Source organism: Zootoca vivipara, chromosome 12 (genome assembly GCF_965207765.1).
Source record: "Zootoca vivipara chromosome 12, rZooViv2.hap1.1, whole genome shotgun sequence".
In the NCBI taxonomy this organism is placed as follows: domain Eukaryota; kingdom Metazoa; phylum Chordata; class Lepidosauria; order Squamata; family Lacertidae; genus Zootoca; species Zootoca vivipara.
This window is the reverse complement of record NC_142595.1, coordinates 37,439,001-37,466,043: the sequence shown is the minus strand read 5'-3', so window position 1 is coordinate 37,466,043 and position 27,043 is coordinate 37,439,001. Positions and strand designations below refer to the sequence as shown.

Here is a 27,043-nt window from a genome sequence, read left to right as displayed (position 1 = left end):
TGGGGGGACGTGTTCTAGCGGGAGAATGCCTCTTTTGCAGTCAGAGCTCAGCCTGCCTTCTGGAATGTATAAAGCAGTGGTGGCTAACCCATGACCTTTCGGGCAGCTGAGACCACCAAGCACATTTTTCCGCCCCACACAAGACCCCACTCATTTTGATGGCAGCAGAAAAGGGGGGGGGGTTGAAGTAGACGCAGCACTAGGGTGGGTAGAGAGGGTTAACCCTCTCTGCCCTGGCCTGCGTCCTGATGGAGATGGAGTTTAACTCCTCCACAGTCATCGGATTGATCATGGGAGTGTTAGGAGCCCATCAACATCCGGAAGGGCCACACGTCCCCCCACCCATGATCTAAGTTACACAAGCAACCATGAATAAACGGGGGGGGGGTACCCATAAAACATTCTTAACAAAGTAAAATGCACGAGGACTAGAAACTTCTTTAAAAATAATGGTTGTGCAGGGAGAAGCTAAGATTATTCAGAATTGAAATTCTGCGCCATAGATCCTAACTACCCAGGAGCGCATTGAACTATCGGCTCAAGAGGTTGGGGCAAAAGACCTCAAGGGCTCTCACCGTGGCTGATACGGTGCTGTGGCAGGGAGGAGGGAGGATGAGGTAGTTGCTGCCATTCTTTGGACTGGGCTGCAGGACTCATCCTGTTATTTCCCAGCCTGCTACTCAGTTCTGCTTCTGCCATTTAGCTGGGCTAGCAGCAACCAGGTCGTTGGGTGTGTAGGCAGAGGAGCTGGGCCGGAAAAGCCTTGGGCTGACCAGGTCGAGGGTGGCCAGTGTGAGCCAGCAGGGGACTGAACTAACAATGGGGTTGTTGCCGGGCTGTTCTGTGCCCTCTGCAGCCGCCCAGAAGCTTTGCCACCTCCTGGGCATGAACGTCACCGAGTTCACCCGCGCCATCCTTACCCCGCGGATCAAAGTCGGCCGGGACTATGTGCAGAAGGCGCAGACGAAAGAGCAGGTTGGTGGCAATGGCTGGGGTTCTGGAGGCGCCAAGGGGCGGGGTGGGGTTGCCTGAAACATCATGGTGGAGGCTGGAGGGCAGAGGTTTGAAGTGGTGAAACGAGCCAAGCCTGGAGCCATGCCTCCCTCTGCCCCCCTTTTCCAGGCTGACTTTGCGGTGGAAGCCTTGGCAAAAGCGACCTACGAACGCCTCTTCCGTTGGCTGGTGCATCGGATCAACCGGGCCCTGGACCGCACCAAGCGCCAGGGTGCCTCCTTCATCGGTATTCTGGACATCGCAGGCTTTGAAATATTCCAGGTGAGGACCTGCAGCTGCTGAGGTCCTTTCTTTCGGTCTGCATGTAAATCCATCCTTCTCATCCATTCCATTATGCTTTCCCCAAGCCCTTCTTGCTCTCGCCTTTCCATCGTGTTTACCTTTGACCTTCGTCCGCCGAAGAAAAAGGGAAGATGTTCCTCCTTGAGGCTGCTGCTCTTCTTTCTGACACGGGATCTGTGCTGCTTTGGGGGGGGGGGAGGAAGGGTTAAAGTTCAACAGGTGTACCTGCACCACCATCACTGGATGCCCATGTGGCACTAGCTAGATTGCTGCCTCTCGCAGCAATCCAAAGGCACAGTGTTTATGCCGGGAATGAAGCCTTTTGATGGTAGTTTCATAACTGGGGTGGGGGGAGGGGAGCACATCCGGCTTGTGCGTAGGGCAGGTATAGACATGCCTGGGCCAAAAGCACCGCTAATGGTCTGGTTCCCAGCTGATTGTCTGGGCTTGCATAGCTTGCACGTGTGGTGTTTGCAAGTTAATTGATTCCCTGCGTAGGCAAAAAGTCACCTGACAGTGAGGTTAGGTGATCTACAGGTGAGCATTAGGTGATATACAGGAGACCATTTGGAGTCCCACGTAGAAGCAGAATTCACACACACATATGCACGCACATGTGCAAAGATACACATCTATATCTACACACACACACATTAAAAATCAAGCAAATGTACTCACGTAAAACCAGCACAATAGTAATTAATCAGCAACAATAAGTAATAAGTAATGTAAGTACAGTGGTGCCTCGACTTAATGAATTTAATCCATTCCGAAGGCACCTTCGTAGGTCGAAAAACTCGTAAGTCGAAAAGTGCCATTGGAAACGCGATTTCCCATAGGAATGCATTGGAAACGGAAAAATTCGTAAGTCGAAGCAACCCCATCTAAAAATTCGTAAGACGAAAAAACCTTATCTAAAACCGCCACGGTTTTTGTTCGGATGTCGAGGAATTCGGCCATTTGTCCCATTCGTAAGTTTAAAAATTCTATTGTCGAGTCATTCGTAAGTCGAGGTAACACTGTAATACCTTTATTGTCAATGTACAACCTGTGTATAATGAAATTAACCGAGCCCCCCCCCCCAAACACCCAATCTCATTGCACTCTGTGTGCTTGTTGCACAGCACACCAGCCCCAAAAGCCAGTTGCACTATATTATTTTCCGTTCAGCAGCCTAACAGCCCATGGATAGAAACTGTTTTTTAGCCTGTCGGTACGACCATTACTTTTTCTATCTCCTGCCCGAGGGTAGAAGATTAAAGAGGTGCTGGTCGGGGTGTGCATTGTCCCTGAGAATTTTTCTTGCTCTCCTAAAGCATCAATCCCTTGCGATGTCATCTAGCGGGAACAGGGGACAGCCCATGATATCATGGGCTGTGTTCACAACCCTCTGTAAAGACTTTCTGTCCGTGGCTGTCAAGCCAACGTACCACACTGTGATACAATATGAGAGGACACTTTCTATTTGTGGAACGATAGAAGGAGGTCAATAATGCTTGGAGGGCCCCTGTAAGAGAGGACTTCCTCCTTTGTGATGCACCTACCAGTTTTAATAGCCTTAAGCAGAAAAGGCACAAGGAGCAGAGCCCTGTCTGGTTGTGACACATGGGGAATTTCCTACGGGAGAAGATATTGTGGGGCACCTGAAGTCAGTGGTGGTCGCTCTTCTTGCCAGGTGCTGATCTCCACCTGAATGCTTTTCTTTCTCTCTCTCTCCTTCCCTCTCACTGCCCCCACCCTGCAGTTGAATTCCTTTGAACAGCTCTGCATCAACTACACCAACGAAAAGCTCCAGCAGCTCTTCAACCACACCATGTTTGTGCTGGAGCAGGAAGAATATCAGCGAGAGGGTATTGAATGGAACTTCATTGACTTTGGCCTGGACCTCCAGCCCTGCATAGACCTCATTGAGAGGCCGGTGAGCAGCCTGGGGATGGGAGAGAGGAGATAAGAGACACACCGTGCTTATTTGGGGAAAGTCTATTCCATTTCTAGGAAAGAGGCTTTCTTCTACAAGGTATTGGCCGGGGGTGGGAGATTTTGATCGGCACCTCAATAATCTGACATTTCCCCCCAGTCTGTGAGGAGGTGCAATGGAATCTGCCACTTCAGACTGCGCCTAGGAGCATCACACATGCTTCCTTTTTTTTGTTTGTTTGTTTTTGTGCACACAAAAAGAAAGAAATGCAATAGCTACAAGCTTCTCCCAGCAGGCAGATGCAACGATGGAGAAAGTTGCATTCTGCAAAAAACAAAACAAAAGAGAAAAACAACTCCATGCATGTGGAAAACTAGCACAGCAGATTGGCTAGTTGTTGTGTTTTACTTGCAGGGAGGTGTTTGTCCTTTTAAAAAAAAGCAAGCATGCAGGAACACCCATAAAGACAATTTGTCCCTCCTCCCCCACCCAATGTGTGTTTGGCTGAGTCACCTGGGACTGTTGGCACCCCTTGGCAGTCCACTTGCACCCCGCTAGTGACACGGTGTGACCTGGAGTATGTGGATTGATTTTCCTGTGAAAGCTGGTAGGCGGTTAATAATCTCAGCTCCAGACCTTTTTATCTAGGCTGATCCTACAACTAGTCATTTAGGGTGTAATCACCGCACCTCTTTCACTCGCATTTTATATTCCTCCCATGTTTTCCTACAGAGTCTGCCTGGAGCTGGTGGGGTTCCCTTACCTTGGGAAAGCTAGCTTAAGGGGGGGGGGACCTGCAGCAGTAACCCTGTGGGTGATCCTTAGTGCTGTTTTCCTGTCCTCTGGGAGGTGCATGGCTTTGACATGTTCATTGACATTCTTGGGGAGGAGGCATGTTGTTCTAACACCTCCTCCCTTCAGGAAGAGCTGTATCTTGAGCACACCCACAGGTGGAGGAAGAGGAGTGGGGGGGGGAGCGCACTGCCCCCGGCAGCGCGATGCCGGTAGGGTGCCATCACGGCTACCCCCACCCCTGCGCACTGGGCACCCTGCTCCCAGGACACGCTCCAGCCCTGCCCCTGCCTGCTCTCCGTGCCCCCCCCCCCAAGTGCCAGAGTATGAAGCTCCACCACTGAGTACACCTTTCTGATCAACACCATTGCCGGGTGGGTTCTCTCACTCCTTGCAAATATAGCATTTTGACAATTGTTTTGCTTTAATAAATGGCTCAAAATCATGGCGCAGGGAACGGCAGTGGAAGTGTAGGTGATCCTGATTTTGTTTAAAGGGGGGGGGGGCAATATAGCATTCCAGTTCCCAGTGCCCTGTCACTTGCCTAGAACCTTATACACTTTTCCAGGCACTCAGTACAATTGACTCTTTCCCAGTCTGTTTATCCACACCCACAAACACAACTCTTCCCAGCGAGGCAACTTCAGCTTCTGCCTGGATTTCCTCCTTGGGTTCCCTTGCTTAATGGTTTCGGTTTCCCCCTGTCCCAGGCAAACCCTCCAGGGGTGCTGGCTCTGCTAGATGAAGAGTGCTGGTTCCCCAAAGCCACTGACAAGAGCTTCGTGGAAAAGGTTGCCCAGGAGCAGGGAACCCACCCCAAGTTCCAGAAGCCCCGGCAGCTGCGGGACAAAGCTGACTTCTGCATCATCCATTACGCTGGCAAGGCAAGTTACCTCCACCCCACCCCCTTGCTGGGTTCCCCCCTATTTACTGGGCTCACTTGCATCTCGTGGTTCTTCCTGCTAGGAGGCGAAAGTCCAGCTGCTACGTTCTAGGTCTGCAGGTGTTGCTGGACTACAGCTTCCACCATCCCTGACCATTGGTTGGAGCTGATGGGAGTTGTATTCAGGCCTCACCTGTAGGGTACCAGATGGACAAAGCCAGTCTCATGACCTAAGTGCAGTGTCTAAGGGAGGGCTCAGAGCTCCATAGTGGAGCTGAGGTTCCAGGTTGCATCTCAGTTAACAGAGCTGGGAAAGGCCTATTGCTTGAGGGCCTGGATAGCTGCTGGCAGTCAGACTTTGGCCCCACCTGTTACTTTCAGTTTCATTTCACAAAATTTATATGCCGCTTGATTCTAAGAAAACTTCTAAGTAGTTTACATTGATATAATATAAAATATAAAATTATCAATAAAAGCATGCATTTAAAAGATTAGTAAAATCAGTGCTTTTTTTCCTGGGTGGGTGGGTACGCAGGGATACCCCTAAACATTTTGTGAATCTTTGTACTTTTGTCCATTTACTGCATTTATTTTTCCCGATTTGAACTATAAAATGGTGGTTTTCTTGAGTCAAAATGAGAGTACCCTAAACTTTTTTTTAAAAAAGAAAAAAAGCACTGGGTGAAATCATCAGTAGCTAAAACAAAAATAAAAAACAGGTAACTTCTTCATGGTGGCGTTGTGGGTTAAGCCACAGAGCCTAGGGCTTGCCGATCAGAAGGTTGGCGGTTCGAATCCCCGCGATAGGGTGAGCTCCCATTGCTCGGTCCCAGCTCCTGCCAACCTAGCAGTTCGAAAGCACGCCAAAGTGCAAGTAGATAAATAGATACCTGGCGGGAAGGTAAACAGTGTTTCCGTGTGCTGCTCTGGTTCGCCAGAAGCGGCTTTGTCATGCTGGCCACATGACCTGGAAGCTATACGCCGGCTCCCTCGGCCAATAACGTGAGATGTGAGCGCTGCAACCCCAGAGTCTGTCACGACTGGACCTAATGGTCAGGGGTCCCTTTACCTTTACCTAACTTCTTCATGGCTGGATAGGCTTGCCTAAACAAAAATGCCTTAAAAAGATGCTGAAAAGAGCACAGCGAAGGCTCCTGTCTGACATCAACAGGCAAGGAGTAGGTGCTGCCACACCAAAAGATTGATTTCTTACAAGCGCCAAATATTATGTGGCACTTATGATCAGTATGAGGCCCCTGACCACTAGCATCCAAAAGAATGTGGCCTTTGACCCCCCTCCCCCCCAAAAGCTTGTCCACTTCTGGAGTAGACACTATTGGGCTTAGATATGGACTGAATGGTCCAACTTTGGGATAAGGCTGTTTTATCCATGCCCATGGCTGGGTTGTGCACGGTTGCACCCATCGGTCTGATATTTCTGGCTTTTCTCCTCTTCTTCTCTTTTCTCCTTCGCTCTCCCCACTTTTCCTTTGAAAGGTTGACTACAAAGCAGATGAGTGGCTCATGAAGAACATGGACCCCTTGAACGACAACGTGGCTACGCTTCTCCACCAGAGCGCAGACAAGTTCACGGCAGAGCTGTGGAAAGATGGTAGGGGGCCTGGGAAGATCTAAGTTGATCCGTTCATAGGCCATCTTCTATCACCAGTGTCCTCCGGGTGGCTTGCAGCCAATCAGAAGCCGTGCTCTGGTTTCTGAATGTTTTGGAAGTCGAACGGACTTCCGGAACGGATTCTGTTCGACTTCCAAGGTACGACTGTATTGCAATAGAACAATTAAGATAGCGGATAGCTTTAAAACAGAGAGTTAATTCAATGATTAATGAGTCGGGGGGGGGAGCAGTTGCCTGCGTTGAATCGGAGTCTCCATATTAAACATATTATTAACCTGTTTACATATTTAATTAACCTAGTGGCCTGCAGATCTTAATAACTGTCAATATAACTTCTCAAATCTGCTTGAAACTCTCTCTTGTTGCTGCTGGTACTAACCACTTTGGTCTTTCTGTTTCCTTCTATCCTTGACCCACCTCTCTCTTTTCCCCCTGTAATGGATTGCTTTGCGAAACCTCACCTGCCCCTTTCCCTGCCTGGCCCTGTCCTTTCTCCAGAGATCCAGAACATACAGAAGGTCTATTTCTTTGACAGCTATGCCGTGGCATCTCAGGGTCCAGCAGAAAGTATGTCCTCCCTTCCCACACATGAGCCACCAGCATGTAGGAAGGGAGGGCTATAGGCATGTTTATGAGGGGGAAGGCATGCACCCTCTTCCTCTTAATATCTGGGGTGGGGAACCAGGGGACCCTCTAGGTGTCGTCCAACTCCCATCAGCCTGAAGCCAGCGTGGCTAATGGTCAGGGATGATGGGAGCTGTAGTTCAGTAATGTTTGGAGGGCCACATGTTCCCCACCCCTGTTTAATATTCTCTAGATCAGGCATCCCCAAACTTCGGCCCTCCAGATGTTTTGGACTACAATTCCCATCTTCCCCGACCACTGGTCCTGTTAGCTAGGGATCATGGGAGTTGTAGACCAAAACATCTGGAGGGCCGCAGTTTGGGGATGCCTGCTCTAGATCCACCTTTTCCCCAAACTTGGGGAACTACAAACAGATGGGACTACATCTCCCATCACCCCCGGCCACAGACGTTGCTAGATAGGAGTGATGGGAGTTGTAGTACAACAACGTCTGGGCACCCAAGGTTGTAGAACATTGGTCTAGACCAGCCTTTCTCAACCTTAGGTCCCCAAATGGGACTACAGTTCCCATCATCCCTGACCCCACTGGTGCTGCTAGCTGGGGGTGATGGGAGTTGTAGTCCAAAAACAGCTGGAGAACCACGTTTGGGAAACGCTGGTCTAGACCATGGATGGGAAACCTTTGGCCCTCCCAGTATTGTTGGTATCACAACTCCCAGCATCCCTGGCCATTGGCCATGCTGGCGGAAGCTGGAGTCCATGAATCTGGAGGGCCAGAGGCTTTCTACCTGGGGTCTGGATCATTCAGATGTGACTTCCTTTACTAACGGTGCACTCCTGCGCATTGTCTTAATAAGTCCCATTGTCTTAAGTAGGGCTTAGTCCCTGGCAAGTGTGTTGTGTTTTCAGGAGCGCAGCCTCAAAGCCGCTCGTGGGCTTCAGAATTAAATTGCCGTGGTTTCTTTTCACTCTCTCCGCTCTGCCCCACGTGTCCTCCGGGGGCTCCTTGGGCACAAGGCTCTCTTTCCTCTCTGCAGTATCTAAACCAGCAGCCCAAGAGCACCTGAGGCTTCTCCCTTCAAAGGCCCACTGAGGCAGAGGGGAGCAAACAGGCCCTCAGGACTTCTGGGTAACACTCGCCTGGTTTTCTTCTGCTCTCTGGTGGCAGTCTAAATTGTGTGGATTAAGAAAGCGGAGATGTGAGGAGGGGCTCATTGAAACTGGTTTCAATGTCCCTTGAGGGTTGGGCTTCCATTGTCCTCCGTCACATCCACTTTGAAGGTTTTATGTATAACTTAAGTGGGTTGGGAAATGCCATTGGCTCCAGGTGGCTTCCACTCCCTCAGGGAGGGCTCACAGGGGTTTGGGGCAGTTGCAATGGATGTTATGTGGGGTTGGGAGAGAGGGAGGAAACCCACAGATTCCTGCATTTCCCCTGGGGAGTGGGCTTGAAGTGATGGATGTGAGCTGAGAAGCCCCTTCGCCCTGTTCCACAGTGGACCGAATCGTGGGCCTGGACCAAGTGAGCGGGATGGGAGACCTTGCCTTCGGCTCCTCATACAAGACGAAGAAGGGGATGTTCCGGACGGTGGGGCAGCTGTATAAGGAGTCTCTCTCCAAGCTCATGTCAACCCTGCGCAACACCAACCCCAACTTTGTGCGCTGCATCATCCCCAACCATGAGAAAAGAGTGAGTTGCTCCCGTGGCGGAGGCCTGTAGTGCATATGGGAAGCAGGATGAGTGTCCTGGCATTGAAGGGAGTCCATCAAAGAATGTCGCTTCTACTCTGAAGCAGGGGAAGGCCTCCTCAGTCAAAAGCAGGCCCAAGCCTTCCACTGGGTGAAAGGGGAGACTCTGGTCCTCGAAGGGAGTTTCTTAGCCAAAGGGCTGTGTGGAGACCTCTTCGTGTGAGTGTCTGGAGGCGGTTGGAGGATGCATGGCGGTCAGTGGATTGAGGCTGAATCCCGACAAGACAATTAATTAATTAATTAATTAATTAATTAATTATTATTATTTATTTATACCCCGTTCATCTGGCTGGGTTTCCCCAGCCACTCTGGGCGGCTTCCAACAGAACATTAAAATGCAATAATCTCTTTAACATTAAAAGCTTCCCTAAACAGGGCTGCCTTCAGATGTCTTCTAAAAGTCTGGTAGTTTTTCTCTTTGACATCTGGTGAGAGGGCGTTCCACAGTGGCGGGTGCCACTACTGAGAAGGCCCTCGGCCTGGTTCCCTGTAACTTGGCTTCTCGCAGTGAGGGAACCGGTAGAAGGCCCTCGGTGCTGGACCTCAGTGTCCGGGCAGAACGATGGGAGTGGAGACGCTCCTTCAGGTATACTGGACCGAGATGGGGGAGACGGGGGCGGGCAGGTGTGGGTGACTCCCTGGTCCTGAATGGGGTAACTGTGCCCCTAAAGAACCGCGTGCGCAGCCTGGGGGTCATATTGGACTCACAGCTGTCCATGGAGGCGCAGGTCAATTCTGCATCCAGGGCAGCTGTCTACCAGCTTCATCTGGTATGCCAGCTAAGGCCCTACCTGCCTGCACATGTTCTCACCAGAGTGGTACATGCCCTGGTTCTGTCTGACTTTAGAAGACAACTAAAATAGGGAAGTTTTTAATGTTTGATGTTTTACTGTGGTTTTATGATTTGTTGGAAGCCGTCCGGAAGTGGCTGGGGCAACCTAGTCCAATGAGTGGAATATAAATAAATTATAATATTATTATTAGTAGAAGTAGTAGTAGTAGTAGTACACATCTCTCATGAGAGATGATGGGGATTACTCTCTCAGTAACTTTAGTTGCACCACAGGTCCTCCATCCCTGGCGTGCAGTGGCTAGAATGTTAGACAGGCCAGGGAAACCTGATTCAAATCCTCCTCTGCCGTGGTAGCCTTAGAAAACCGGTCCAGTTCCACCTCACAGGGTTGTTGGGAAGATAAATGAGGGATGGCTCCCTCACATACCACCCTGGCCTTCTTGGAGGATCGGCAGGGTATAACTTGTTAGCATTTGTTGCCCCGGGGCAGTTGTGAGACTGCCCCAGGGCAAGGACAAAGCCAGTGCAATTATCTGCGGTTGCACTCAGCTTGATAAACAACACACACAAGCCATTGGATAAGGCCAAACTGCTTTATTGTGGCAAAATGCAGAGCCTGTCTCTGCTTGCCCAGCTCAGACATTCAGAGCTGTTCAGCATGGCTGCTTCTCTCTAGCATAGCAGGCAGTGAAGAGAGAACAACAATTCCACTTCAGGAACAAGCACAGTAGACGAACATCCTGTCTACGTCACTTCCACTCTGTGGAATGAAAACACATACAGTCATATGATACACAACAATCCTATGACTGCAGATGGGGAATGAATCTGCCAACAACCTCCCCCGATGTATGCCAACATAACTAAGAGAAGAAGCAGTATTACTCTGCTTCCTGAAGTGCCCTCTTGACAGGTCCTGCTTCTTCCTGGCTCCTATTACAGGCTGGAAAACTGGAGCCACACCTCGTGTTGGACCAGCTACGCTGCAACGGAGTCCTGGAGGGAATTCGCATTTGTCGCCAGGGCTTTCCCAACCGCATCATCTTCCAGGAATTCCGGCAGAGGTACCCTGAGGACTTGAGGGAGGCCTGGCCTTAGTTAGGAGGGCAATGGGCGTGCGACCAGAGGGGTCTGCCCCTGTTCTCAGCCCCTGAGGATTGGATCCACCATGGGCCTAACCCATCCCTGGTATCTGGAGGTGTTAAAAGGAATGCTTTGATGATGTTTCCTGCTTGGCAGGGGGTTGGACTGGATGGCCCTTGTGGTCTCTTCCAACTCTATAATTCTATGATTCTATGAAACTCAAGCTTGCGTTGTGTCCGTGCGATTTCTAACCTCCCTGCTTTATCCTTATCTCCCGGCAGGTATGAGATCCTGACTCCAAATGCCATTCCTAAAGGCTTCATGGATGGGAAACAGGCCTGCGAACGCATGGTATGTGGGGCTCTCCGGCCAGGGTGACAGGGGCAATGTGGGTTAGAACTGGCCCATGTGCAGAGAACCAGAAAGTCCTACTAACCCCTCCCCACCCCCACCCCACCCCCCACCCCAAAACACCTTCTGTTTCTTTTCATCCTTACAGATCAAGGCCTTGGAGCTAGACCCCAACCTCTTCCGCATCGGCCAGAGTAAGATCTTTTTCCGCGCTGGCGTCCTGGCTCACCTGGAGGAGGAGCGGGACCTGAAGATCACAGATATCATAGTCTCCTTCCAGGCAGCTGCTCGCGGATACTTGGCCCGCAAGTGAGCACTGAGCCAGTATACTGGGGTGAATTGCCAACGGGCCACTTTAAAGTAGGATGTCATCAGATTCTGGGTCAGGGAACCCAGAGCTGAACAAGAGGTGATGATGGACTCCCAACTCCCAGCAGCCCCAGCCAGCATGGCCCATTGGTCAAGGATGATGGGAGTTGTAGTCCAAAAAACACCTAAGGGGGTCACAGATTCCCCCCCCCATCCCTGACAACAGAGGAGTAAAGAGTCATAGAATTGTAGTGTTGGAAGGGACCCCGAGGGACATCTAGCTCAACCCCCTAGAGAGATCTGCGAGCGAGTGTTTGGCCTATCGCAGGGGTCGCCTCTGTGTGCCTCTGGTGAAGCTGTCATGGCTGGCACCACACACACTCACCGCAACCAAGCAGAGGCTGGAACCTGTTCTGTCGGCTGTAGAACAGTCAGTTAGGCTTCTTTCAAGCCTGATTGAACCAGAGGGGAGAAGTGGGGGAAAGGGAAGGGAATGTGTGGGCCCCAGGGAAGCAGATGCGCGTGTCATCCCAGGGTCGTGGGCTCAAGCCCCGCGTTGGATGAATGATTCCTGCATTGCAGGGGGGTTGGGTTTGACGAGATGACCCCCGTGGCCCCTCCAACTCTACAATTCTGTGATTCTGCCCATGGGGACCATGTTGGCAGCCCCTGACTTAGTATGTCTGGGAAACCAGAACTAGAGAGGGGGTTCCGCTTCATCAGTGATTGGGTAGAAGCTCTGTGACTGGCCATGCCCCCTTCTCGGGAATCTTTTGTGACGGGACCCATGACACTTCCTCAGAACTCCCCGTTGGGCACACAGAGCCCCTGGGCCAGGAGATTGCTCTCCACCAGGCTCCCTGACCACCCTTGGTAGGCCTTCCTCCTTTTGTCTCCTCTGGAGGCAGAAACCAGTATGAAACAAGCCAGTTGCAAACACGGCTTCACTGGTGGGCTTTGCACAGGGTGCAGGGGAGGTTGAGGAATTACACAGCCACAGAAGGCTGCAGCATTGCAGGGGGTTGGACTGGATGACCCCTGGGGTCCCAGCTCTACATTTCTACGTTTCTATGATACTAGAGTGCACAGAGCCCTGGCAAAGGTACCTAACCGTGGTTTTCTGTCTGTGTACGCTTCCCTCTCCTCCCAGAGCCTTCATGAAAAAGCAGCAGCAGATGAGCGCTCTCAAGGTCATGCAGCGTAACTGCGCCGCCTACCTCAAGTTGCGCCACTGGCAGTGGTGGCGCCTTTTCACCAAGGTGGGTCAGGCGGTGATGCTAAGGGGGGGGGGATATCTCCTAGGACATCAGGCATGGTTTGGGGAAGAGCAGCCTCATGGGCCAACTTGAGACCTGTCCCAAGTCCCAATAGCCCATGGAGGGCGGAGGTTCTTCCTTCTCCCCCCACCCGCCACCCCTTCCTCCAGCTTTGGCTCTCTCAACACCTTTCCCTCCTTTTCCTCCTCCCCTTTTCCCCAGGTGAAGCCCCTGTTACAGGTGACCCGTCAGGATGAGGTGATGCAGGCAAAGGCAGTGGAGCTGCAAAAGGTGCAGGAGAAACACGTGAAAACCCAAATGGACCTGAAGGAACTGGAGAACAAATACCAGCAGGTGAGCAGGGAGAGTGGGAGGAGCCAGGAGTCCCCAGCCATTAAGCCACACCTCCTCTCCTGACATCTGCAGCGGAAGCCCCACCCCCTTCTCTTTCAACCATTCCTTTGGATTCTCCCTACATTGCCTTCCTTATTGGCCTTCCTGCCTGCCTTCTCCGTGTCCTGAAACAGATTTTATAATAGGTCCGCCTGAATTCCTTTTTCTCTTGGGTCACATCACACCATAAGCACTATTATAACACATTAACAGTCATGGCTCCCTTGTTTGCATATTAATAAAAATTATTTTAAAAAAACGAAACAGTCATGGCTCCCCCCCCAAAAAAAAGAATAATGGGAACTGTAGTTTAGCCCTTCCAGCAACCTTAGCAAACTACAGTTCCCGGGATTCCACAACTATGGTGTAAGAGTGCTTTAGTTGTATGGCGTGGGTGTGACCTTTCGTTTGCTAGGACTGCATCCTCCTCCTCTAAAATTTACACTGGTTTGTACGTTCTGCGTCAAGCTTCTAGTCCCCACTGCTTAAATGCTGGCATTGGGATGAAAACCTTCCTTAACTAAGGGTTTGCCGTACCCTAACGTCCTGAGCGGGACGCGGATGGCACTATAGTCTAAACCACAGAGCCTAGGACTTGCCGATCAGAAGGTCGGCGGTTCAAATCCCCGCGACGGGGTGGGCGCCCGTTGTTCGGTCCCAGCTCCTGCCCACCTAGCAGTTCGAAAGCACGGCAAAGTGCAAGTAGATAAGTAGGTACCGCTCCGGTGGGAAGGTAAACAGCGTTCTGGTTCGCCAGAAGCAGATCTTGACCCAGAAGCTGTCTGCGGACAAACGCCGGCTCCCTTGGCCCATAGAGCGAGATGAGCACCACAACCCCAGAGTCATCCGCGACTGGACCAAATGGTCAGGGGTATCTTTACCTTAAATGTCCTGAGCTAGGCTCCAGGAGCATCTGACGCCTGTCCCTCCCTCCTTGATCCCTTTTCCGCGGCTAGCTCTCGGAGGAGAAGGCCATCCTGGCCGAACAGCTGCAGGCGGAGACGGAGCTGTTTGCCGAAGCCGAGGAGATGCGGGCGCGGCTGGCAGCCCGGAAGCAGGAGCTGGAGGACATCCTGCATGAGCTGGAGTCACGGGTAGAAGAGGAGGAGGAGCGTTGCCAGCAGATGCAGGGGGACAAGAAGAAGATGCAGCAGCACATCCAGGTGAGTTGGGAAGAGAGGACCCTCCACCACCAGGAGGAGCAAAGGAGGAGGGCAGCTGCCTCCCACTCTCTTGCGGGAAGACTGCTAAATTGATCCGTGCAGCTACGCGTTAGGTGTGGTGGGTGGAACGAAGGAAGAGTTTTGCTTCATCTACTAACATTTGTGCAGAAATCGGTTTTTCTCGGGCCAAGTTTCTAAGGGCATGCACAAAGAGAGAAGCTTGGTTGTTACCAGGTTAGTTGTGACACTGAACGGGGCCTTCTCAGTGGTGGTGCCTCAGTTGTAGAATTCCACTCCTGTAAAGGCCTACCTGCCCACCCACCCCCCAAATCCCTTTAAAAAGATAAATTTCTTCAGCTCAGCTTTAAAAATAGGTTCTGGTTTTGTTTTGAAATACAGTCAAACCTCGGTTGTCGAACATAATCCGTTCTGGGAGACCATTCAACTTCCTAAACATTTGACAACTGAGGAGCGGCTTCTGATTAGTTGCAAGAGTTTCTTGCACTCAAGCGGAAGCCTTGTCAGATGTTCGGGTTCCAAAAAACGTTCGGAAACCAGAGCATTTACTTCAGGGTTTTCAGCGTTCGGAAGCCGAAACGTACAATAACGGAGGCGTTCGGGAACCGAGGTTTGACTGTAAATGCATTTGTTTATGGCATCTGCAGAGCACTTAGGGCGACTTGCATGGCCATCCTTGCATCAATTCTGTGGCTGCAGGGTAGACTTGGTGAGCGACTGCCCTGAGGTCGCCCACTGAACTTTGTAGGTGAGCAGGGATTTAAACCTGGGTCTCCCTGGTCCTAGTCCAGCCACTACACTGGGCTTGAATATTCTGCTAACCCTGCTGCTTTGTTGATGCAGTTCCTGGGCTTGAAACAACCACTCCACTTCTTTTATATGGCCCGGGACATTTCTTTACGTATGCCCACTGAGCCCTACACTCTCTTATCCTCCCTCGTAGGACATCGAAGAGCAGCTGGAGGAGGAGGAGGCAGCCCGGCAGAAGCTGCAGCTGGAGAAAGTGAGCACAGAAGCCAAGATGAAGAAGATGGAGGAAGACCTGCTGGTGCTTGAAGACCAGAACTCAAAATTGCACAAAGTGAGTTGGGGGCCCTTCCTGCTCCAGCCTCCCCACCTCTGGCACAAAGCAGAAAAGGCAGCAGTGGTGTGTGTGTGTGTGTGTGTGTGTGTGTGTGTGTGTGTGTGTTTTGCCTGTCTGCCTTGTGTTTTGTGGGCAATCCTTGCACTGGTGGGTGAACCTTCGCTTGCTTCTCTTCTCAAGTGCTTCAGCAAGTTACATTTTGTTGTGTTTGTTTAGAATTGAAAACCGATAAAATATTTTCTTTTTTTTAAAAAAAGCAAAGGAGGAACCTCAGCCTGCTGCTGCTTTGTGAGGAGCAGACTGCCCCGGGGGTGGGATTTTAACTATTAAACTCCACAGTTGCAGAGATGGAGAGAGAGGTGAAGGGGCGCTATTTGGGGGGCCTAGAGACAGTTGGTTTAGTCAGGACTCTATGAGCCTGGACTCCTGGGTTTCTTGGAAGTGTTAAGCATGCTTGGGTCCTAACCCCCACCCACCCTGTGTCTTATTACACTCGCTTCCCTTTCTGGCCGCTGCCTTCACCAGGAGAGGAAGCTGATGGAGGAGCGTCTCTCTGAATTCACCTCCCATATGGCAGAAGAGGAGGAGAAGGTGAAGAGCCTCTCCAAACTGCGCAACAAATACGAAGCCGTCATCGCTGACATGGAAGGTGCGTCTGGGAACAGGGGAGTGGGCAATGGTACACAGAGGTGGGGGGGGGGGTGCGGCCTAGATTTCTTCCCCGGGCACTTCAGACGCCAGGGACTGCATTCCTTTGGTGTGGCAATTGAAACCTGGTGTAAAACTGGCCTCTTTGGGGAAGCGCTTCTTTGGGGAGGTATTCCCCCCCCCCTCCCAGACTGGCAGCCTCTTGGCTAAAGTCCGTGCATGGAGAATGAGCTACGCAGGGTGTTGGTGGGGCCACAGCTTGGTAGGAGAGCACATGCTTCTCCTGCAGAGAGTCCCAGATTCGCTCCTTGGCATCTCAAAAGGAAGAGGACTGGGAAAAGGGATTCCTGCCTGAGGTCCTGGAGATCCTCTTTGTCCAGGCCAGAGTTTCCCGAACTTGGGTCTCCAGCTGTTTTTGGACTACAACTCCCATCATCCTTAGCTACCAGGACCAGTGGTCAGGGATGATGGGAATTGTGGTCCAAAAACAGCTGGTGACCCAAGTTTGGGAAACCCTGGTGTAGACCAAGACCGGGCTTAGCCGAAAACATAACAGCCCTGCTGAATCAAGCCAATGGCCCATCCAGTCCAGCATCCTGTTCCCACAGTGGCCAGGCAGGTGTCCCTACTGGAAACTCCAAAGCAGGACCTGAACACAGCTCCCACGCTCTCCACTTGCAATTCCCAGTAACTGGCATCCAGAGGCTATATTATACTGCCTTTGACAGTGGAGGTGGAACATTAGGGACCAATTCTGGGCTCTGGTTAGGGATGGGGAACATGTGGCCTTCCCAGGCAATGCTGGACTACAACTCCCAACATCCCTGGCCGTCGGCCACGCAGGCTGTGGCTGATGGGATCTGGGGTCCAGCTGCATTTGGAGGGACGCATGTTCCCCACTAGCAATGAACAGCCTGCTTCATGTGTTTCTGCCATCGGGACATCCTGTTTCCTTGCTTGACCTTTTCCCCATTCTCCCCTCCCTTCGCCCTTCTAGATCGGCTAAAGAAGGAGGAAAAGGGGCGCCAGGAGCTGGAGAAGCTGAAGCGCAAGCTGGACGGGGAGGCAGGGGACCTGCAGGAGCAGGTGGTGGAGCTGCAGCAGCAGCTGGAGGAGCTCCGGCAAGCGCTGGCAAGGAAGGAAGCTGAGCTACAGGCAGCGCTGGCCAGGTAAGTGTGCCGGGGCTGGAGGCTCCTGCCTGCTTGGCAATGGAGGCTGATTCAACAGGGCACTGCCCAGACCAGCCTCACTCTCCCTTCTGCTGGTAAGCTAGGCTGGCCGCAAGTAACCTCAAGGTGGAACTCTTCCTTCCCATTCATTGGGATTTTTTTTTGAGGGTGTCCAAGGATGAACAAGGGAAGCAGAAGTGCACAAGAGGGATGTATTGGCTGAAGCACCCTGCCCTGCAGCCCTAAACAGATGGTTGGCTTCCTCATAGGGAATCCCTTAGAGCAGGGAATAGGCAGAAGGTAGATATGGGGATCTACTGGAAGATTTCAAGGTGGCTTTTGCAGCAGATCCCATCAAGGATGCCTGGCTCTTGGTCGTTCAACGAGTAGCAACAACTTTTCCTTCCCAATCAGGCTTCTGAAACGAAGGAAAGCTTTGGTGGAAACTATGAATGAATGGACTTTTTTGTGTGTGGAAGGACTTTGATCTCCGCTCTGGTACTTGGGACAAATTCCTGGGCAGCTGAGATGCACTCAGAGGTGCCCTTGTCTTTTTAATTCTAAGCATATGCCTGTGCCTTTTAAAACCCACTGTTTTGCACTTTGCTCCAGCTAGTGGACCTCGAGGGTTCTAGGGGGTTGCAGTTTCTGCAAGCCAATACCCTGACTTAGGGGAACCTAATTGACTACAATAATTAACCTATGACTCTCAACCATGGCTTGGAAAGAAATTTCCTTAAATTTCTGAAGTATAGGTACAAACTTGGGTTAGATTCACGGGAACACAATTGCTCTTCTGTGCCTCTTTGGCTTCCTGCAAAGATCTTCCTCTCTTCCCCTTTTGGGTGCCCGCTGCCTGCCACTAGCTTCCCTCCTCCCCGCTGCCCCCCTTTCCCTCCGGCCCACCCTCAGCCTGGCCCTCTTGCCCCTCTGACTTTTCCCGCCCGCCTTGCAGGGTGGAGGAGGAGTCTGCGCAGAAGAACGCCGTGCTGAAGTCCCTCCGCGAGCTGCAGGCGCAGCTGGCCGAGCTGCAGGAGGACATGGAGTCCGAGAAGGTGGCCCGCGCCAAAGCCGAGAAGCAGCGGCGGGACCTGGGCGAAGAGCTGGAGGCCCTGAAGACGGAGCTTGAGGACACCTTGGACTCGACAGCCGCACAGCAGGAGCTACGGTAAGGGCCTGGTGGCAGCCGGCAGACCTGCCTGGACCCGGAGGTGGCCGCGTCTGGGGATAAGTAAGCCGACAGGAGGCAGAGATGGCCATCGACTCGGATGGTTTTGAAGGAGAGGGTTGGACAGACCCATGGAGGACAAGGCTATCCAGTGATTGCTAGCCATAAGGACTGTGTTCTGCTCCACAACCAGAGGCAGTAATGTGCCTGAAGGCCAGTTGCTGGAAAACGCAAGGGGGGAGAGTGGGCTCTTGCACTCAGGTCTTGCTTGTGGGATCTGGCCAGCCACTGTGAGAAAAGGATGCTTGACTAGATGAGCTTCTGACCTTGACCCAGCAAAGCTCTTAAATTCTCCCCTACTCCCTAGTGGTCTCTCCAGGACAAGCCCGTCTCACCCTGCTAGCCTCACCCTGATCCCATCCTTTCCCCCTTCCCCTGGCAGGTCGAAGAGGGAACAAGAAGTAACTGAGCTGAAGAAGACCATCGAGGACGAGGTCAAGGTGCACGAAGCCCAGGTGCTGGAGATGCGCCAGCGGCACACGTCCGCCCTGGAGGAGCTGTCGGAGCAGCTGGAGCAGTCGCGCCGGGTACGGGGATGGAGGGGAGGGTTACCGGGATGTTTCTGGGGGATTACAGAAAGGCGAGGGAGCTGGTAAGAGTGGGGATATGGAGAACCTGTGGGGCCTTCAGTGGTTCTTGGACTGCAGCAGCTCCCATCATCCATTGGCTATGTCGGCTGGTGATGGAGTTGGACCCCGACAAGATGTAGAGGCTGAGAAGCTGGAAGGCTCTGAGAGCCAGAGATCAGGAAGGCCTAAGACCAAGGGCGGCTTGGTTTTCAGAGGCAGGGAGGGGTTAGGAGAGGCCAATGGCCCAGAAACAAGGGAGGGTGTGCCCCTAGTTTTTTAATCATTTATTTATCAATCTTTTGCATTTATGCCCCACCTTTACTTCAAGGTGCTCTTCCTCCCCATTTTATCCCCACAAAAAAACCCTGTGAGGAGGCTGTGACTGGCCCAAGGTTCACCCAGGGATTTGCACCCTGCTCTCCCCCAAGCCCTAGTCCAAACACTCTGCCCTCCGCACCACATTGGCTCTCCTACAGAGAACACTCAAGCAGAGAGATTTTTTAAGAAGTCATACGTCCCCGAAATAGGTGTGTTCAGTCCTGCAGCCCAGTTTTAAGCATTCAGTGATCCCAGCAGGATTCAACTTGCCTTAGTAAACCTGCTTAAGGATCATGGCCTTCGTAGGCTGGAGGGGAGAGAGCGAGCAGTGCCCCAGAGCCAGGCCCTTGGTGAGTTCTGATGCCTTTTCTCCCTCCCAGTTCAAAGTTACCCTGGAGAAGACCAAGCAGGCCCTGGAAGGGGAGAATGTGGAGCTGCAGAAGGAGGTGAAGGTCCTGCAAGCAGCCAAGCTGGAGTCGGAGCAGCGGCGCAAGAAGCTGGAAAGCCAAGTCCAGGAGCTGCAGCTGCGGGGCACTGACAGTGAAAGAGTCAAAGCTGAGCTTATGGAGAGGCTGGGGAAGCTGCAGGTGTGTGTGTGTGTGTGTGTGTGTGTGTGTGTGTATGTGTGTATAAGTGTTAGAAAGTGCACTCTCTGAAGGCAACCATCCTTCAAATTGCCTTCTCCTTCCACCCACTCCCAGTCCTCATTTTCCAAATCTTTTTACCCATGTAGCCTCCCAGGCTTATTAAGGCTCTTGTGTCTCTATAGCTGTCCTCTGTACCTTGCTGGATTTGTGCCAAGTCAGCCCACAAATTCTATGTTTAGAATTAATTGCACAAGATATTAAGTGCCCCTATAAGTGCCTGCATAATTCTGCTGCAGATATTGAGATGTTTAGGGGGGAGGGAAGTTGAGTAGCTGCTGGGGGTGGGAGATGGCACCAAGATGGTAAGATGGCAAGTAAAAATGGAGGGGAAGAGTGGGTAACAGCAAGGGGGGCAAGGGAGGCTCCCCATCACCGAAACAACCCTGGCAGCCCCAAATTATCCAATGCTTTGCCCAGTCGCCAGTCTGTTTCCTGAGCCCAACACGGCTTTCATGGTTTATAAAGCTTTTCTGTGCATTCACAAGGACTGGAAATAAGCATTTTTAAAATATGTAAAAGAAAGCTGAACTTCTCAGAATTCCACATTGTGCACCAAATACCAGAGTGGGTTACTTGCTTGTTGGATGCATAGAATACACAGCCAGAGTCTTATTTTTAACTTTTGACTTGTGATAGATGGATGTTTTGATTTCCCTTGATGCATTTGGACTTTATCTTTGGTATGTGTATTTATGTTTCTCTCCCCGTCTGTCTGCTGCCTTCGTCTCCCGGAAACAGAACGAACTCGACGGAGTCTCCGGTACCCTTGGAAGTGCAGAGTCCAGGGCAATAAAGCTTGCCAAAGACCTGGCCAGTGTAGAATCCCACCTGCAAGATTCCCAGGTACATGGCAAAACCTGGGAATGTGAGACAGAGAGAGGCTGAACCCTGGATGATAGAGGGTGGTGCTTTGTGCCGGAAGGTGGGGGCAATACTCAGAGGGCAACAACAGTGAATCCCTTGAGGTTTAGGGACAAGGGGAAAGAATGTGTAAAGGGTAAGAAGCAAAGTTTCAGCTTGTAAAATATTGCTTTATATCCCAAGCATACCTGTGAGTTCACAAAGCAATATTGGACAAGTAAGTCACCGTTTCATTTGGCCCCTGTTTTTCTGTTTCTGTAAAAGGGAATAAATGTGCCCTGTCTCATAGGGTGCAGCAAAATTTGTAAAGTACCTGCATATTCCACATGCTAAAAGAAAAAGTATTCTCCCTGCTTACAAATACATTTTATCATAGTGAGCTGTGACAAAAATAGGCTGTAAACAGCTAGGAACCCAATGTATCTACTTGTAAAACAACCTCAAAAAGGAGATCTGCCCGGAACTCTCTTAATGTTAGGAGGGGCAGGCACTAATGATCATTGCTAGATAGCATGTAACGTCATTTGGGGGCCACGAGTAAGAAGGCCATGCTCCATCCTTTCAGGCTTCTGCCAACTGCCAGAGGCAGGTCTTGTGATGCGTTAGGGGGCTGGACTGTGGGCTTAATTGCACCTAGTCCCTCTCTTAAGTTCCCCAGGAGAGCTCTAGTAGGTGCGGAGAGAACAGTGGGCTGAGAGCTGGGGCACCTGATTTCCTGAGAGGGGAAGAAGAGTAGTAGATCTGGACAGGTTTGGTCTCTTATCACATGTCATTTTACCCCACCTCTCAATCGCAGGAACTGCTCCAGGAAGAGACGCGGCAGAAACTGAACCTGAGTTCTCGAGTCCGGCAGCTGGAAGAGGAAAAAGCAGGTCTGCTGGAGCAGCTAGAGGAGGAGGAGGCTGCCAAGGGCAACTTCACCCGTCAGATCCAGAGCTTACAGCAGCAGGTGGGAAATAGAAGTGGTTGACAGGCAGTATCTCCCCACCACCATACACACAGTGTGAGCCAAAAGGAAAAAATCAGGTGTCATTGGCTCTCATGGGTCCACCAGAGAAGGCATGTTGAACAAGCTTTTATCTCAAGTCAATGGTTTGCTCTAAGGAGAAATGGAAAGATCAAGGCTTCCTTGCCCCCTTTCTCCCCTGTGGATTGAACTGGGGAAATGTATATCCTGGCCCAGTTCTGCCAGATCACTTTCTTTGGACCTGCACACAAAAGGGAAGAGGGACTTGGTTTCTCTGCCACCTCTTTCCTGGCACCAGGGCTTGGAAAAGTGCCCCGTGAACGTAACTAGTTGGTGTTCCAGCCGAGGTGTGAAGAGGAAAGCGAGTTGCTGCTTTGCTGTCCATGGGGAGAGGCAGCTCAGCTTGCCTTCTGCTTTCAGCCAGAGATTTGCTGGGAAATATGTTAAAAAAATTATAACGGAACATGATATCTGGGTAAACACATGCTAATAGAGTTCTTTTTAAAAAAGAAAGAGAGAAAAGTCATTTTGCATCATCAGCATTTGAAGAAAGGAAGAGAGAGAGGGCTGATAAAGTCTGGGTGGAACTGGGGCTTTTGCTGCAGAAGCCTCTCATAAACTTGACTTCTGAAGTTCCCAACACCCCTTTGGTTAGCCTGGCGCTGTGTGGACAGTGTGTGACTTCCCCTGTGGCCATTCTGCCAGGTGATGGAGACCAAGAAGAAGCTGGAGGACGATGCTGGAGTAGCCGAATCAATAGAGGAGGCTCGGCGCCGGGCAGCCAAGGACCTGGAGGCTCTCTCCCTGCGCTACGAGGAGCGGGTCCAGGTCTGCGACAAACTGGAGAAAGGACGGACCCGGCTGCAGCAGGAGCTGGACGATGTCACCGTCGCCCTCGACCAGCAGCGCCAGGTGGTTTCCGCCCTCGAGAAGAAGCAGAAGAAATTCGACCAGGTGAGGCCTATGTTTCCCCCATCAGGTTTTTCTGCCAATTAGTTGTTCTGTCCCTGACCCAAACTGCAGTTTGCCCCTCAGTCACTTCAGCTGACTATACTGTATACTGCTTCTCCCCTGGGGGAAAAGATGTCACCTTCCCTGCACACGAACACCCCCCCCCCCCCGCTCTGATTCACTTCCTAAAGGGCTTTGCGTAAAGGTAAAGGGACCCCTAACCTTTAGGTCCAGTCATGACTGCCTCTGGGGTTGCGGCGCTCATCTCGCGTTATTGGCTGAGGGAGCCGGCTTACAGCTTCCAGGTCCGCTCTAATTCACTTCCTAAAGGGCTTTGCGTACCTGAAGATGGAAAGTGTTGTCTCAAAGGCTACGCCCACTACAAGCCTTTCTTTGGCTCAGAAAAACCGTTAAAATGGGTTTTTCACCTGTGATTTGGAACTATTTCCCTCACAATGGGAGCACTTTCTTCCTGTCATTTTGGATACCATTTTCCCCTACCTTCCCGTCTTTATCTTAAAGGCAACCTGTGTTCCTGCATCTCTCTCTCTCTCTCTGTGCTGTGTCTGGCATTCCCCCAAATCCTAAGTTTAACCCAATTTCCGCCTGCCCAGTCAAGCACAGCTTGGTCACTGTTTACATTGAGGCCTCTTTGGATCCTTGACAGATGCTGGCCGAGGAAAAGCTGATCTCTGCCCGCTACGCCGAGGAAAGGGACCGAGCGGAAGCAGACTCCCGGGAGAAGGAGACCAAGGTGCTCTCGCTGAGCCGTGCCTTGGAGGAGGCTCTGGAGACACGGGAGGAGCTGGAGAGGCAGAACAAGCAGCTTCGGGCAGAAATGGACGACCTGGTCAGCTCCAAGGACGACGTCGGCAAGAACGTAAGGGAGCCCGGACACCTGGGTCCTCTGGAAAGGGAAGAGGGGGTGACAGTAGGGCAAATGTGCCGAGAAGTCTGGCTCTCATTCTCTGAAGAAGGGGGCAGGAAGTAAAGACAGCGATACAGTGGTGCCTCGCTAGACGAATTTAATTCGTTCCACGGGTCTTTTCTTATAACGAAAAATTCATCTAGCGAATCCCATAGGAATGCATTGAAATTTTTTTTGCCCATAGGAACGCATTAATTGAATTTCAATGCATTCCTATGGGAAACCGCGATTCGCTAGACGAATTTTTCGTAAAACGAATTCGTCTAGCGAGGCAACCTCCGCTCGAAAAATCCTTTCGTTAAGCGGAAATTTCGTTAAGCAGGGCATTCGTTAAGCGAGGCACCACTGTAAGTTTTTTCAGGCTGCCATTTCCTTTGAAACAAATTCTTCTCTCCCTTGCAACAGCAAGACCCACAAATCTTTTTTAAAAAACAATTGAACCCTCAGATTTCTAAGATTTCAGCACAGTCACTAGCAATTGATGGAATGTTCCCTGCTTGCTTGGCATATGCCGCAGGGTTTCCCAAACTTGGGTCACCTGCTGTTTTTTGGGAACACAGTTCCCATCATCCCTGACCCTGGTCCTGCTAGCTAGGGATGATGGGAGTTGTAGTCCAAAAACAGCTGGAGACCCGAGTCGGGGAAACCCTGCGGCATATGGGATGTCATGCAAACTTACGGATACCTTGGCAGGAAGCCAGCTGTTCTGCTACAATCCCCTCAGTGCGATGACACTCCATCCCTTACATCAGGGGTGTGGGACATGTGGCCCTCCACATGTTGGAGGACTCAAACTCTCCTCAGCCCCAGCAAGCAATGGTCAGTAACCAGGGTTGTTGGAAACTGTAGCCCAGTAATGTTTGTAGGGCTACCGGCCTCCCCGCTCCTCCTGCTTTTCTCTCCTAACACCCCACCCCACCCCCCGCTTCTTCCCATCAGGTGCACGAGCTGGAGCGTTCGAAGCGGGCTCTGGAGCAACAGGTGCAGGAAATGCGAGCCCACCTGGAGGAGCTAGAAGACGAGCTTCAGGCCACGGAGGACGGGAAGCTCCGCCTGGAGGTCAACATGCAGGCCCTGAAGGCCCAGCACGAGAGGGAGCTGCAGAACCGCGACGATGCCAACGACGACAAGAAGAAGCTGCTTGGGAAGCAGGTGGGGAGGGAGGCCGGGGAGGCTCATTCCCCATCAGCCTTTGCCCAAGTGTGTGTGTGTGCGCAGCGCACGCACGCCTAGAACAAAAAGTGCCAAGAATAGTGGCGAAAAGGCCCATATTTGCATAAGAGGACCAGTGTGGTGCCACAGTTAGAGGGTGGCAGACTTAGACCGACGGGTCCAAGTCATAACCCAAAAGATCTCTCACAAGGTGGTCGTGAGGCTTCATGGGAGGTGGGCGGGCAAGGTTGGATTAACCATGAAGCAAAAGAAGCACATGCTTAGGGCATCAACGGAAGGGGGGCACCACAGAATTTTTTCCCGTTGCCAGATTTTTAACATTCAAGGTCACAAATCGCTCATCTGAGCTTTCATTTTCTCAGTTGAAGTATGTTAAAAATTCCAACGGAACGGCGACGCAACAAGGCAGTCTGGGTGCCTTATCTGTGCTAAGCAGAGAAGCAGGTGTTTCTCCTCTTGACGTTTTCTTGCTGCTGCATCCCCAGGTGCGGGAGTTGGAGGCTGAACTGGACGCGGAGAGGAAGCAACGGGCCCAAGCGCTTGCAGCCCGGAAGAAGCTGGAGCTTGATCTTCAGGAGGCGCTGGCACAGCTGGATGCGGCCAACAAGGGAAGGGACGAAGCAGGGAAACAGCTGCGAAAATTGCAGGTGTGTGAGAGAAAGAGATAGAGAGAAGGAAGGAAGGCTTCAGGAAAAAAATGTGGGGGGGAACCGTCCCCCCCCCCGAATTTTTTCGGTTTTTTCCGGGCCTTCACATCTCTACACAGGAGATGACTGAGAAAGCAGTGGAGGGTGGGATAAAGAGAAGGCTGTGTGACTTATTTCTTTTTTTAAAAATAGTTTTTATTATTTAAAATCAACAAAGCAGCAAATACACACTTACATATAAAAAGGAATAATAAGGTGGGGAGAATAATAGGGGAGGGGCAAGAGAATCAACGATACAATAAAGAAGATCAAAAAAAAAGAAGAAAAAAAGAAAAAGAAAAGGAAAAAGAAAAAAAAAGAGAAAGAAAAAAGAGGGCAAAAGAAACCCTTATTCTTCCAATATTTCGTCAAAACTTATCCTCACAGGTTTACAGAACAAATAAGAATACAAAACAAATACACTCATCACATCTACATACAGATACTTCCTGTCCCTTTTGTTGCACACTTTTCTATATCTTATGTTTCACAGGCTTATATTAATGATATCTCTTTTTCCTCCTCCTCATTATTCTAATCCTTTCTGTTTCTCTCAAGCAACATTCAATATCCATGAGTAGAGAGCTATTTGGGTAATATGTTTTGAGATAATTCTTATACACTCTCCACTCTTTCGCTGTCTTTTGTACGGGTATATCTCTCATTGAATCTGTCAACCATGCCATCCTGATATAGTTTAACATTTGTGTTTGCCAGTCTATTACTGTGGGCAGCGTCTCGCTCTTCCAATTTTTAGCTACCAAGATTCTAGCAGCTGTGTGACTTATTTCAACAACCCCTCCTTAGGTTTGCCCTACAGGTAGGGTAAGAGTAGCCAGCATGGGAGTCCTCTGGATTTTGTTGGACTTGCAACTCCCATCAGCCCCTGCCAGCATGACCAGTGGGCCAGGGCATTGTGGGTATTGTAGTTCAGCTACAAGAAGAAGGGTCATAGCTTCCCCTACAGTAGGATATGGGGACTAGGGCATTGCCATACAGTCACTTGCTTGGGAGGGCGGGTGTAAGGGTGTAAGGGTGTGTGTGTGTGTGTGTAATCCCTCAGCCTCCCTTATGTTCTTGGCATAAGGAGTCAAGCTTTTGCTGTTTTTAAGCATCTTTTCCCTCCCAATTCCAGGCCCAGATGAAGGAGCTCTGGCGAGAAGTGGAGGAGGCCCGTGCATCCCGCGAAGAGATCTTCATTCAGTCCCGCGAGAGCGAGAAGAAGCTGAAGAATCTGGAGGCAGAGTTGCTGCAGCTGCAGGAGGTGAGGGTTGAAGCTCCATGGAGCCTCCTGAAGGAACTGGAGTGGCAGCGGTGGCTGGTGGCGGGCAGATCAATTGCAGACACCCTTCCATTTTGCTGCCAGCTTGAGCCCATCTTGAGCCAGTGGAGTGGAGTCCCTAAGGCAGTTGGATCATGCCTTGCAATCCTCCTTCTGGCAACTCCACAGTCAACCTGGTGCCAAACATATTGCTTTCCTTTACTTTGGACCACATCAACGGGGGCGGGGAACTTGTCGACCTCCATATACAATGCCATCCTGCAAATGCGGCAAAAACAATGTGGAAGGCAGCAGTTATGAGTTAGAAACT

At 51.2% G+C, this 27,043-nt stretch overlaps 1 protein-coding gene across 10 annotated transcripts in view; it reads left to right on the top strand.

Annotated features, from left to right (window-relative positions):
• LOC118094169 (uncharacterized) overlaps positions 1-27,043 on the top strand; it is a 64,449-nt gene that overhangs the window by 26,575 nt on the left and 10,831 nt on the right. For all 10 annotated transcript variants that reach the window (XM_088656165.1, XM_088656163.1, XM_088656164.1 and 7 more), the window contains 25 exons: positions 857-975; positions 1,123-1,275; positions 3,041-3,214; positions 4,717-4,890; positions 6,387-6,501; positions 8,604-8,797; positions 10,592-10,713; positions 11,014-11,083; positions 11,232-11,392; positions 12,543-12,651; positions 12,871-13,002; positions 13,998-14,204; positions 15,166-15,303; positions 15,832-15,955; positions 16,952-17,123; positions 18,079-18,291; positions 18,734-18,878; positions 19,619-19,825; positions 20,624-20,728; positions 21,543-21,695; positions 22,419-22,667; positions 23,332-23,544; positions 24,532-24,744; positions 25,251-25,412; positions 26,587-26,715. In XM_088656165.1, the coding sequence (XP_088512291.1) occupies positions 857-975; positions 1,123-1,275; positions 3,041-3,214; positions 4,717-4,890; positions 6,387-6,501; positions 8,604-8,797; positions 10,592-10,713; positions 11,014-11,083; positions 11,232-11,392; positions 12,543-12,651; positions 12,871-13,002; positions 13,998-14,204; positions 15,166-15,303; positions 15,832-15,955; positions 16,952-17,123; positions 18,079-18,291; positions 18,734-18,878; positions 19,619-19,825; positions 20,624-20,728; positions 21,543-21,695; positions 22,419-22,667; positions 23,332-23,544; positions 24,532-24,744; positions 25,251-25,412; positions 26,587-26,715 (3,953 nt within the window). The remainder of the gene's footprint in view (positions 1-856; positions 976-1,122; positions 1,276-3,040; positions 3,215-4,716; positions 4,891-6,386; positions 6,502-8,603; positions 8,798-10,591; positions 10,714-11,013; positions 11,084-11,231; positions 11,393-12,542; positions 12,652-12,870; positions 13,003-13,997; positions 14,205-15,165; positions 15,304-15,831; positions 15,956-16,951; positions 17,124-18,078; positions 18,292-18,733; positions 18,879-19,618; positions 19,826-20,623; positions 20,729-21,542; positions 21,696-22,418; positions 22,668-23,331; positions 23,545-24,531; positions 24,745-25,250; positions 25,413-26,586; positions 26,716-27,043) is intronic.